The sequence below is a fragment of the Hyla sarda genome, chromosome 5 (assembly GCF_029499605.1).
Source record: "Hyla sarda isolate aHylSar1 chromosome 5, aHylSar1.hap1, whole genome shotgun sequence".
Taxonomy (NCBI): Eukaryota; Metazoa; Chordata; class Amphibia; order Anura; family Hylidae; genus Hyla; species Hyla sarda.
Window position 1 is genome coordinate 117,528,036 of NC_079193.1, and position 12,777 is coordinate 117,540,812.

Sequence of the window (12,777 nt, forward strand, 5' to 3'; positions counted from 1 at the left end):
ATAATGCATAAAACTCTTGACCGCATGGTGGCCATACAGCGTGAGCGAGTTCACAAAACACCTAAAGAAATAAGATAGGGAAAAAAAAACCCAAGGAGCTGGGGATAGTGGAGGGGGAGAAAAAATGAAACGGGGGGGGGGGGGAGGAGGGGGGCATAGTGAGAGAAGACAAAAGGGAGGGGGTGTAGGGTAGGGGAGTGGTGAGGTAATCAGAACTGATATACATGAAGGGGGAGGGAAGAGCAGAGAGAGGAGCCAGAAGGATTAAACACGGGGAGCAAGGACAGGATAAAAGAACTGACCTGAGCATCACCGACCACCACCCGTCCGTCCCGATCCGCCAGTCCAGGGCCACGTCGCTCCAGCGATGAAGTAATAAAAGTGCAAGGGGGGGGGGCATATGAACGGGACAGCCCTAGGAAGGTGGAAGTACGGGACATCGTGATAAGGGAAGGGGGTAATGATGAGGGGGGGGGGGGATCAGTCAGCCTAATGTGCCCTAAACAAGGGGGTGTCTACAAAAGTCAGCCAAGGTTGCCAGATGGAGATGAATTTGTCGTTTTTGTTATTTGAATCTGCCATAAGCTCCTCCATGCGGCAAACAAAGAGTACCTCCGTATACCATTCTGAGATTGTGGGGGGGGGGAAGCCTCCTTCCACCTTCTCGGGATTACCGCCCTCGCCGCCATCAGCAAGAAATGAGCCAACTTCTTTGAGGGTGTCATCCGAGAGAGCGGTTGGATAGACAGGAGTAGTACCTTAGCCTCATGCGGAAAAGTAATGCCAGTGATGTGTGCAATGCGGGAGACCACTATGGTTCAAAAAGATGTGAGGGAGGGCATGCCCACCAGATATGGGTCATCGTGCCACAGGACTCTCCGCAACGCCAACCCAGGTCCAACACTTGAGGGTACATTTTGTGGAGCAATGAGGGCACCCTGTACCATCGCGACATAATTTTGTAGTTGGTTTCTTGGGATCTGCAAGCAACCGACATCTTATGACCGAGATGAATGCAGAGGACCAGTCAGATGGGGCATATGAGAAGCCTAGTTCCACCTCCCAAGCCCTCACGAATGGTGGGGGATCAAGAGCGGCGTCATCTAATAGTATGCTATAGATTTGAGAAACCACTCTAGAGAGCGGGGAGGCGGAAACACAGAGCTCCTCAAAGTGAAGGAGGGGGCGTGCTAGTTGCAGAGAGCGTCCTGTCGTGTCTACAAAGTGACGGAGCTGCATGTATTGCATATTCTGGCCGGCGTGCAAAGAGGACCCGGCACCAATTCCACATAAGGTTTCAGTGATGCACCATTTAAGAATTCCCGTAAGGGAATGAAGGGGGGGTCAGAGACACCTAAGAACGAGGAACATTGTGACCCGGGTGGAAAGCGGGGGTTGTGTATCAGAGGCGTAAGAGGGCCATTGGGGGAAAGAATCTTAGAGTCAGGAAGATAACGAGAGAGGGAGTTAATGAGTTCACCCGCCACCCACGGTAGTGAGTCCGCGGTTCTTTGTGCATGTGATCGCTGAGACAGCCAAGGGAGCACAGTGATCTCGAATGAAAGCTCAGCCAGTTCCAGCAATACCCATCGTTTGGAAGAGCGCCCGTGGAAAAAAATAGAGCAGTCTGGCCAATGTGGCCGCAATATAGTAGGCTGTGCAGTCAGGAACTGCCAATCCACCCTTGCCCTTCCGTCTAGTGAGTACATTCTTGGCAATTCTCGACGGGCGCCCCGCTCAAACGAAATTCCTAAGGGCCTTATCCATTGGACCATTTCAGTAAGTCCTGAGTGATTTCCCATGCGAGCGGTGCAAAATTGAGGGAAAAGCCCTCATGAGGGGTCGGCTGGGACTCTAACTACCAGGTACTTAATGGGACCCGAAGCCCATTGGAACAGGTGTTCTGCCTTTATACGTCGAACCGCTAGTGGGGGGAGAGTGATGTTCAGGGCTATACTTTTGGTCATATTAATTTTGTGGTTACTGAGGGATGAGTAAAGGCTAAGTTCGCTCATGATAGCCGGCAGGGAAGTGTGTGGGGAGGAGATGTAGAGGAGAAGGTCGTCCGCGAACGCTGAACAGAGGTGTTGAGAACCCCTGAATGGTCGGGTTCATTCTAAGTGCATTGAGGAGATGCTCCATGCACAGGGTGAATAGGAGGGGGGATAGCGGGCAGTCCTGTCGCGTGCCATTGCTGAGCCTAACAGGTTCCGATAAAGAGCCGTTAACTCTCACACGGGCCTGGGGGTTGTTGTATAGGGCCATCACACATCCCATCATTAATGGACCCAAACCTATTTGCGCCAGCGCAGCCTCCATGAACCCCCAATCCACCCGATCAAACGCCTTTTCAGTGTCAAGTGAGAGCAACAGTTATCAGCGGATAACTGTGTCTGGTAGCGCTACGAACTATTGAGAAAGCCCGAACCGTATTGTCTCGGGCCTCCCTGGAGCGCATGAATCCTGACTGATCAGGGTGGATCAGGGGCCCCATGACGGCCGCCAGGCGGTCTGCCAACAATTTGGCAAATAGCTTGGTGTCAGTGTTGAGGAGTGATATAGGCCGGTAACTGGACATTGATTGGGATCACGACCCTCCTTAGAGATGACGGTTATGTAGGCACTGAGTGAGTGTATTGGGAAATGGGGGTCGGGTGAGATGGCGTTAAAGGAGTTAGTCAGAATGGGGCCCAACTTGTCACATAGGGTCTTGTAGAACCGAGACGTATAACCGTTCGGGCCCGGACTTTTACCTGACGGTAGATTAGAGATTGCTGACGCAACTTCCTCCACGGTGAACGGAGACTCCAGGGCATCCAAGTCGACATCCTGGAGCCTGGGTAGTGCAGTATGTTGGATGTAGTCTGAGAGGGATATGGTAGACAGCTGGGTAGAGGAGATGAGTGTGGAAGGAGGGATGTTGTAGAGGTCCATGTAGTAAGCCCTAAACACCTCCAGTATATCAGCAGTGAGGAAGGATTCCCCCCGGGTCCGCATATAGATGGGACATATAAGGGAGAGCGCTTGTCCCTGAGGGCCCTAGCCAGGTACCTCCCAGGCTTGTTACCCCACTCGTAAAACACTTTAGAGCAGCATTGTTTGTACTGCTTGTAAGATGTGTGGAGTATGGTGCATATGTCGTGTCTTAACTTGATAAGATCTCGGAGGGTCGCCTCCTGTTGGCTACGTTTGTTTTGAACTTCTAGTACCGACAATTGGGGACAGTAAAGCGGACAGCTTAGCCGCTCTTGCCCTCTTGAGGCGCGAGCTGTGACTAATGAGAGTCCCCCGCAGCACACATTTGAGGGCATCCCATTGAGTCGGGAGTGGAGTTTGATCAAGCGCATGAGTGGAGAGGAAGGAGGCGATCTCTTTCTTTAAGTCGGACAAACATAGCGAGTCAAGGAGTAGGGATTCGTTGAAATGCCATGTAAATTGCGGGGGGGTTGAGGGAGGGGATGTGTAGGGTACAGTATACGGGAGCGTGGTCTGAAAGAAAGAGGTTACCTATCTGTGTAGAGGAGAGTCTAGGCAAATGATAATGCTGTAGGAGAATGTAATCAATTCTACTGTAACTCCTATGAGGACTGGAAAAATGGGTGTAGTCCCTGTCCTCCGAGTGCTGGAGGCGCCACACATCACAGAGCTGGAGAGAATGAAGAAGATGCCTAAGCCGGCTGATCTGATTATAAGGTATCGACGAGTGTTGTGTGGACACATCCAGCAGCGGCTGGAGAGGGAGATTGAAGTCCCCTCCCACCAGTGACATCCCCTGGGAAAATTCGGAAAGGGCCTCCATCAAGAATGAGACCTGGTTACTATTGGGAGCATAGATAGAGGCCACCGTCACCACCTGGTCCAATATAGTGCCCCGTACAAAGAAGTAGCGGGACGCAGAGTCCACTTTCACCTCCTGCACAGTAAATGGCACGTTTTTATGGAAGCCTATAGAGACTCCCTTCAACCGGGACTCAGGGTTCGGGCTATGGAACCAGGTGTGGAAATAGCGGCCTAAATGGGCTGGGACATGGCATTCCTTAAAGTGAGTCTCTTGGAGACATACTATTCTGACCTTTTGTTTGTGGAGGTGGTAAAGCACCTGAGCTCGTTTCTCTGGTACATTAAACCCCCGGACATTGAGTGTGGCAATCTTTACCTCAGCCCTCCCGGACAGCGGACCAAGACAGGCAGATCGGGCAGGAAGACTGTAAGCGGGCGGCAAACACCAGGTCCTGTGGAGAAAAGGAAGGGAAAAGGATAAGAGAGAGGCAGATGGAAGGACACCCGGAGATGTCTAAGCGCCATCAGGTGAGGTCTGATCAGCTAGACCTCCTGGGGAAACATTGTGCCATCAGTCATAATGAAGAGGTGGAGATCAAGTCCTCAATTCTCAGGACGGGAGTCCCTAGAACGGTGCCTCTGCCTGCACTGACGCTGTGGCTGTGGCCCGGGTTGGGACGTCTGGCAGGTAGTCTCTGAGAAGGTCCTAAGGGTATGGGGGCAGCATATGGGGTACGCAAAAACTCAGTCCATTCCGGCAAGGACACCTCCGGCAGATCCAGGGCCGAGAGGAAGGGGGCAAAGTCCTCTGGTGTCCGCAAGGTGACCACCCCACCTCCCGCCGTGACATGCAGAGCAACGGGAAAACCCCAACGATAAGGGATGGGATGCTCCTGGAGAAGGTAAAGCAAAGGCCTTAGCAAGGCCCTCTGGCGGAGTGTACGCCTGGATAAGTCTGGATATAGATGTAGGAAAACGCCATCAAAGTCCAGCTCACCCCTCTGTCGGATCTTAAGCATTATTTGTTCCTTCAGGACATAGCGGTGCACCCTACAAATTACATCTCGTGGCCTGGCAGGGTCGTTGCTCGGGGCCCGGTGGACACGGTCAAGTTCTATGGGCGTCTCTGGCGGGCGCCCCAAGATCATGTTAAATATTCCAGTGACAGTTGGGAGCAGGTCTTGAGTACGCGTGGCCTCCGGCAGGCCATGGATGCAAATATTGTTTCTGCGACTCCTGTTCTCCACATCATCCATGTGGTCCGCCATAGCCCGAGCAGTGGAAAGTTGTAAGGACGCTGACTCTTGTATATCACGTCCATGACTGAGTTTTGAAAGTTTTCAAGGGCGCATACCCTAGTTTTGAGATCGGATACATCCTGCTTGACAGGCTGGAGATCCTGTCTCTAGGTGTGTTTTAAGTCTAAGGTCAAAGCTGAGAGGTCGGACTTGGTAGGCAGTAGGGCCAGAAGAGCCTGCAACTTGGGGTGCCCCTTCAATAAAGCCACCGCTTGGGCGGGTGGAGGAAGTAAGGAGGATAAGGGGTACCCGCACACTCTCGGACTCTGGTCGGAGCTGTCCTCACAGCGCCGGAGGATCCGGCCGCAGTGGAGCGCATCGGTACTTCCGGCTCCTGCGTTCCAGCACCCGCCCGCTGATTTGCCTGACGCGGGGGACCCCCGCTCACCCGATCACGAGTCGGCAGGTCTAGCAGGGCAGGTAGGTGTTTGTGGTGCTGTACAGCCTGTGCAGTACTTCTGCGCGTCGCAGGCGGCGAAGGGGCAGGTTCCCTCGCTGCCCGAGGCTCCGGCGCCATTTTGGAGTGCCCGGGCATCTGGTCTCCACGGCTTTCCAGTCCTTGCAGCGGGCTAAAAAAATTTGAGATTGGGACCACGTCCGCCTGTGGTGGTCCCCTGGTCTTCTTGTCTCTCCCTGACCGTCTTAGTCATAGGGATGCGGTATATACCCCCAAATTAGGGCCGTAGGTACAGAGCTCTTTCCTCACACGTCTATCTCCCGCGCTTGGCAAACCACGCCTCCCCCTGATATATGATATTTGATGCATGTTATTAACTATGAATATGAATGGTCTGCTATGTAGTTATGAAATTATAGGATAAAGATATGGACTCCCTGAATATATCAACCTCCTAATAATATATAGGATTTAACCTTACCATATCTATCCAGTAAACTTTAAGTACAATGCTTGACTAAAGGAACCTATCTGTAGGAAGACACACAGGTATGTTCCAGGTAGTATGGAGTATAACCTAATCTTAGTCCACTTATATAATATAAATAACCATCTAGATACGATATAAATATATCAGCACTAATCATTGTCTTATATTAATAATAAAACCTATGTAGAGGATTAGATATGCATCCCGAGTAAGCTAATACTCCTTGTCGGTGACGAAGTGAAGTATGTAGACGCAATGAAGAAAGATATGTACATGAAAGCTACCAGAGACTAAGTAAAGGGACATGCGCAATAGAAAACGCTCACTGGAGACTAAGCTAGCAGCCATGCGCAATAGTGGAGACGCTTGTAGTGAGAGGAGGACATGCGCAGTGAGATCAATGGCGGAACGAAGAAGACTAAGTGAGATGACATGCGTAGACTTCACTCGAGTTAAAGAAAACATTGTGAGATATGGGACTATGACGTAGCACTGAAGAGATGCCCGGATAGGTCGGCACATCTTGCGAAGGGGATCAGAATGACGTTACAGAAAATGATAGGTGGTGGAATATCCAGATAGGATGTCAACTAACATTCCATTAGCCTCATAGCCTATGACAAAGCCAACTGTCAGAGAGGCTACGGAATGTTTTTCAAAGAGCAGTAGATGTCCTAGTGTAGTTAGCAGCTATATATACAGTATAAGAATAAGCCCAACTGACAAGTGGACTTGAGACACTCCGTAATACATCTCACTGTTATAAAGCATAGGGGTAGTGCTGGTGAGAGCAGCAACCCCTGAAGGGTTGTTTTTTTAATCCTGAGGACAGGCAAGATAAGCCACATAAAAAATTTTTGTCCAGTATTTCACATTTGATTATCTGCATGAGTTGTCCTCAATCTTGATTCCTGTTGCACGCTGATATGGTATCCTAATTGCCGCATACAATTCCTATGATGCCTCTGGCTTTGCAGCAGCAGAGATATTGGAGTCTCATCACTACTCTTGTTCCTTTTGCAGCAAGTGATAAGTGACATAGAATTTATCCCATTATAATATTATCAGAGATACAGCTTTAGCCTCCCTTTTTTTTTCTCCCTCTTAATGTAGCTTCTACACAAATTAGAGCAGTGTCAGGCTGCATCACACAGGACACACAACATAATAAGCACTCAGCAGATAGAGGCAGGCAATGTACTCAGAGTTGGTATATAACTCTGCAGCTAATTACTGTATAGACTCTTTTATTGTATGGATCACTGCTTTCTTCTTGGTCATTTAGAGAGGACAGACATTCTATCTCTTGCAGGTTTTTGTGGATAGAAGAAAGCATTTAGAAGAACAAAACTGGTGCTATGAGGGCTTATTTATATTTATCTATAGTGAAAAAAAAAAATGACTGTTTCTTTTAACTTACATTTCATTGTGCACTTCACTTATAGACTTTTTTTCTTTTCACTTAGAATATCAAGAGCTGTGAAATTCAAGAACAATGGCTTACAGATCTACAGTACTGCTTCAATGTCTATCTTATGAAACAAATCCAAGAGTAGGACATATATAATTTTTTTTATTATATATATATTTTTTTTTTTACGGAAACTGAATTCTGTCTTCATAATGATGTCGCTGGATTCTTTGCAGTGAACTTGTCTTAAAAAATAAAATATTCTGTGACATAAAGAACAGAGTATGTTGTCAAATGCTGGACAAATTTTAATGTACATGTAGTTAAGTATTAATGTTTTGTATGCCTTCCATCGCACCAGCACATTTTGTTGACACATACTTCATTTACAGCAGAACAAACATTCTCATTCAATAAATCATGAGTGCTGAATAGCCCATAGAACTATGTAATATCTGGAACAAACATTTTAGTTAATGAGATATTACAAAATCTAGATTGTCATTTTATTTTCAAAGTTTTTTATTAAAGTTTTGGAAGTATAATCAAAAGTATATATAATACAATACATAGCATAAAGAAAAAAATGGAAAAAAGCTAAACGTGCATAAGAAGTCAAGGGGCAAATGGAAAAATGAGATATGATAAAGCCTTGGTATGCAGAGATTCCTATTGAGTCGTGTTCAAAAATCCAGTTAGGAACACAAACAACAACAATTCTGATGAGGGCATCTTCAAACGAACCATAAATCTTATAACCGTTTACAGGAAGGAATTCAAACCTGAACAAATGTCAGGATTATGAATGTCTAGAACGAATAAGTCCCAGGCTAATCGGTAAACAGACACGACGAAGACAGAAACACAAGGGAGGACCAACAAAGGGACAAAGGTGGGAAGAAGGGTAAGAAATGAGAGGAAAGAAAAAAAAGGGGGGGGGGGGTAGAGGAAGTTCCATTTGTCCTAGAGTAAATCCTCCAAAATACTCCATCCAAAGCTGCCATGTACCATCAAATGTCATTTGGGAATCGAAAAGAAGGCTAGTTAGTCATAATCCAATTTAATTTAGAGCGGATAAGCTGGAAAGGGACAGAAGTCGATTTCCAACCAGTCGCTATAGCAATCTTGGCAGCCAAGAAGATGTAGTAGACAAGTTTACGCTTCCCCTTAGGGATATTAGGAATTGGTGCATTTAGCAATGCCTGCTCCGGAGATTTAGTAAGGTTGACACCTGTAACAGAAAATATAAAATGGTATAAACGTATCCAGAAGCGTCTAACGCACCAAATGTGGAACATAGTATCCGTTTGTTGGCATTTACGAAAGCAAAGAGGGGATGCTGAGGGGTAAATCTTTGCAGTTCTTACTGGAACCAGGTACCACCTAAGCAGAACTTTCCAGCCCGCTTCCTGCAAGGACGTGTTAATAAAAAATTGAGGTAAAAAAAGCGCAATTAAAGATTTGCATTTTAAATGTCTTTCTCAATAAAGGTCTACTTAAATGGTTCCTTTTTAGCTATTTTATATTATTTACTCCAGAAGGTAAAAAAATAAAATAAAAATAAAGCAACTTTATTGAAAATCTACCATGTAGTTTGTGCAGCTCTGCTTAGGGCTATATGCATGTTTTCAGTCTAATATCCTGCGCAGTCTGATGTTGCTGTAATTAAGTAGATACATTGCAGCAATAAAAAGTGGTTGCAAAGGTGTACATTTTAAAAGGGTTTCACCAAGGTTACTATTTATCGTAGGAGAAGAGATAAATATCCGATAGTGGGGGGGGGGGGGGCAACCTCTGGTCCCCATCAGTCACGAGAACAGGGATCCCTTGTTTTCTGTATGAATGGACCAGTGGTCAACCCTGCATCATGCTTCTTCATTCCCTTACTATGGGACTACAGGAGATACTTTTCCTAGGCTATCAGCAGTCCCATAGCAGTTAAATGGAGCTGCAGAATATATGCTTAAAGAGGATTTGTAGCCAACCCCAGTAAAACTAGATTGCATTATCAATAAAAAGCTTGGTGTACTCTGATCATACACCATTTTACAAGTAATGGGCACAATTATACACTCAGGGGGTGTGTGTTAGGCATATACGCCCCTCAATGTACAACATACACACCCTGGACGGTATAATGCTGCTCATCACCTTATAGAAGAAAAATGGCAATGGGGTGGCTTTAGGAGGGGAATGGCTACAGGAGAGAAATGACTATAGGGGGGTGGTTTTAGGAGGAAAATGGCAATAGGAGAGAAATGGGTAGAAGGGGTATTGGCTATATAACATGATGGGAATGGCTATATGAAATGAGAATGGCTTTAGCAGGGGAATAGGCTTTATGAACTGATAATGGCTATATGAATTTTATATAGTCACTAGCTGAGTACCCGACGTTGCCCGGTTTTTCCTTCCTAATCCTTGTTGGAGAGGAAAATAAAGGAGGAAGCTTTTGACTTCATATCCCATCCTCATATATTGTTGCCATATCCCGACCTCCTATCCCGTCCTCCTTTCCCGACCTCCTATCCTGTCGTCCTATCGTATATGAAATGGGGATTCGACATGAAATGGGGGGGATTTCACCATTTGCTTATTATATTACAATTGCGTATTGAAATTGCAATATTTACCCCCATAATCGCAATTGCACATTTTCCCCAGATTGTGCAGCCATAATGACTACTAAAAAAGTGAATTAAGCTCTTCTTCAGACTCTGTCATGATTTCAATATACACAGCTGATCCCACAGGGGATGTCTGCAAATCTCCAATCTGATTTTTCTTAGGGATAAGCCATCAAATCAACATTTAGACCAGAAAACGCTTAAAAGGGCCAACAACATGTACAGTACTGTAACATTCTAATACAAGCATTTTTAAGATTTTGTAAATAAAAGCTGATCTCTAGGACTGTGTACAAGTCACATTTCAATACCCAAATACATATCACATCCAGAAATCTACCTGTAAGGATGCTCCTATGTGCACACACAATCTTCTTACCCTGTTATCAACAATTAAAGGGGTTATCCAGCAATATTTCTTATATTATTATTGTCCCAAGCCTGCGTAATAAAACCTTAAACTTTCCTTCTTCCGCTCCTTTGTAGCTTCAGTATCAGGATGCCTTGTCTCCAGCCTGTCTCTGCTGGTCTTCCCTCCCCTGAAGCCAGCTAGATAGATGTGATGCACAGCACCGCTCAGCGAATAACTGGCTGCAGCAGGGTTCCACCTTGGACAGTAATTGTAGCCAGGGAAACTGACAGTGGCACTCACCAGAGTCACAGGGTGTTCTAAGACCTGAGGTTACTAGGGAGCAAGGAAGGTGAGTAAAATGTTGTTATTTTATTAGGCAACTAGCTGAGTACCCGGCGTTGCCCGGTTTTTCCTATCCCGACCGCCTATCCCTTCCTCGTATCCTGTCCTCATATCCCGACCTCATATCCCGACCTCATATCCCGTCCTCAGCATACATTTCCTGTAGATTTGCATGGGACTTTAAACAAAAAACCCGACCCTCACAAATGGGGGTAGTTAACCCCTTAAGGACCCAGACAATTTTCACTGTAGGACACGGCCATTTTTTGCACATCTGACCACTGTCACTTTAAGCATTAATAATTGGGATGCTTTTACCTTTCATTCTGATTCCGAGATTGTTTTGTCGTGACATATTCTACTTTAGGTTAGTGGTAAAATTTTGTCGATACTGGCATAATTTCTTGGTGAAAAATGCCAAAATTTTATGAAAAAATTTAAAATTTAGCATTTTTTTAACTTTGAAGCTCTCTGCTTATAAGGAAAATGAATATTCCAAATACATTATATATTGATTCACATATACAATATTTCTACTTTATGTTTCCATCATGAAGTTGACATGTTTTTACTTTTGGAAGACATCAGAGGGCTTCAAAATATAGCAGCAATTTTCCGATTTTTCACCAAATTTTCTAAATCGAAATTTTTCAGGGACCAGTTCTGTTTTGAAGTGGATTTGAAGGGCCTTCTTATTAGAAATAACCCACAAATTACCCCATTATAAAAACTGCACCCCTCAAAGTATTCAAAAGGACATTCAAAAGGTTTGTTAACCCTTTAGGTGTTTCACAGGAATAGCAGCAAATTGAAGGAGAAAATTCAAAATCTTCATTTTTTTTATAACGAAGAGAAATCTTCCTAACGTGTAACCCAATTTCTCTCGAGTAAGTAAATATCTCATATGTGTATGTTCGGCAGGCGCAGTAGAGGGCTCAAAAGGGAAGGAGCGACAGTGGGATTTTGGAGAGTGAGTTTTTCTGAAATGGTTTTTGGGGGGCATGTCACATTTAGGAAGCCCTATGGTGCCAGAACAGCAAAAAAAAAAAAAAAAAAAAAAAAACACATGGCATACTATTTTGGAAACTACACCCCTCAAGGCACATTACAAGGGGTCCAGTGAGCCTTAACACCCCACAGGTGTTTGACGACTTTTCGTGAAAGTTGGATGTGTAAATGATTTTTTTTTCCCACTAAAATGCTAGTTTTCCCTCAAATTAGATTTTTTTTACAAGGGGTAATAGGACAAAATGCCCCCCAAAATTTGAAACCCCATCTCTTCTGAGTATGGAAATACCTCATGTGTGGACGTCAAGTGCTCTGCTGGTGCACTACAATGCTCAGAAGAGAGAGAGTGCCATTGAGCTTTTGGGAAAAAAAAATTTGAATGTAGGTCAAGGGCCATGTGCGTCTACAAAGCCCCCCGTGGTGCCAGAACAGTGGACCCCCCCCCCCCCACACACACACACATGTGACCCTATTTTGGAAACTACACCCCTCACAGAATTTAATAAGGGGTGCAGTGAGTATTTACACCCCACTGGCGTTTGACAGATCTTTGGAACAGTGGGCTGTTCAAATGAAAAATTAAATTTTTCATTTTCACGTACCACTGTTCCAAAAATCTTTCAGACACCTGTGGGGCGTAAATGCTCACTGTGGGTATTTACTTTTTTGCGTTTATGTCAGAACCGCTGTTAAATCGGCCACCCCTGTGCAAATCACTAATTTAGGCCTCAAATGTACATGGTGCGCGCTCATTCCTGAGCCTTGTTATGTGCCCGCAGACCATTTTACGACCACATGTGAGGTATTTCTGTACTCAGGAGAAATTGCGTTACAAATTTTGGGGGTCTTTTTTTCCTTTTAACGCTTGTGAAAATAAAAAGTATGGGGCAACACCAGCATGTTAGTGTAAATTTTTTTATTTTTTACACTAACAAGCTGGTGTAGCCCCCAACTTTTCCTTTTCATAAGGGGTAAAAGGAGAAAAAGCCCCCAAAATTTGTAGTGCAATTTCTCCCGAGTACGACAGGTCTCTGAAGTGAGAGAGCGCCATGCGCATTTGAGGACTAAGTCA

At 45.5% G+C, this 12,777-nt stretch overlaps 1 protein-coding gene across 1 annotated transcript in view; it reads left to right on the top strand.

Annotated features, from left to right (window-relative positions):
• Positions 1-9,479, top strand: part of TEX10 (testis expressed 10) — a 225,418-nt gene extending 215,939 nt beyond the window's left edge. Inside the window, exon 14 of the mRNA XM_056520143.1 lies at positions 7,432-9,479. Coding sequence (XP_056376118.1) covers positions 7,432-7,521 — 90 coding nt within the window. The 3' untranslated portion in view covers positions 7,522-9,479. The remainder of the gene's footprint in view (positions 1-7,431) is intronic.
• The last annotated feature ends 3,298 nt before the right edge of the window (positions 9,480-12,777 follow it).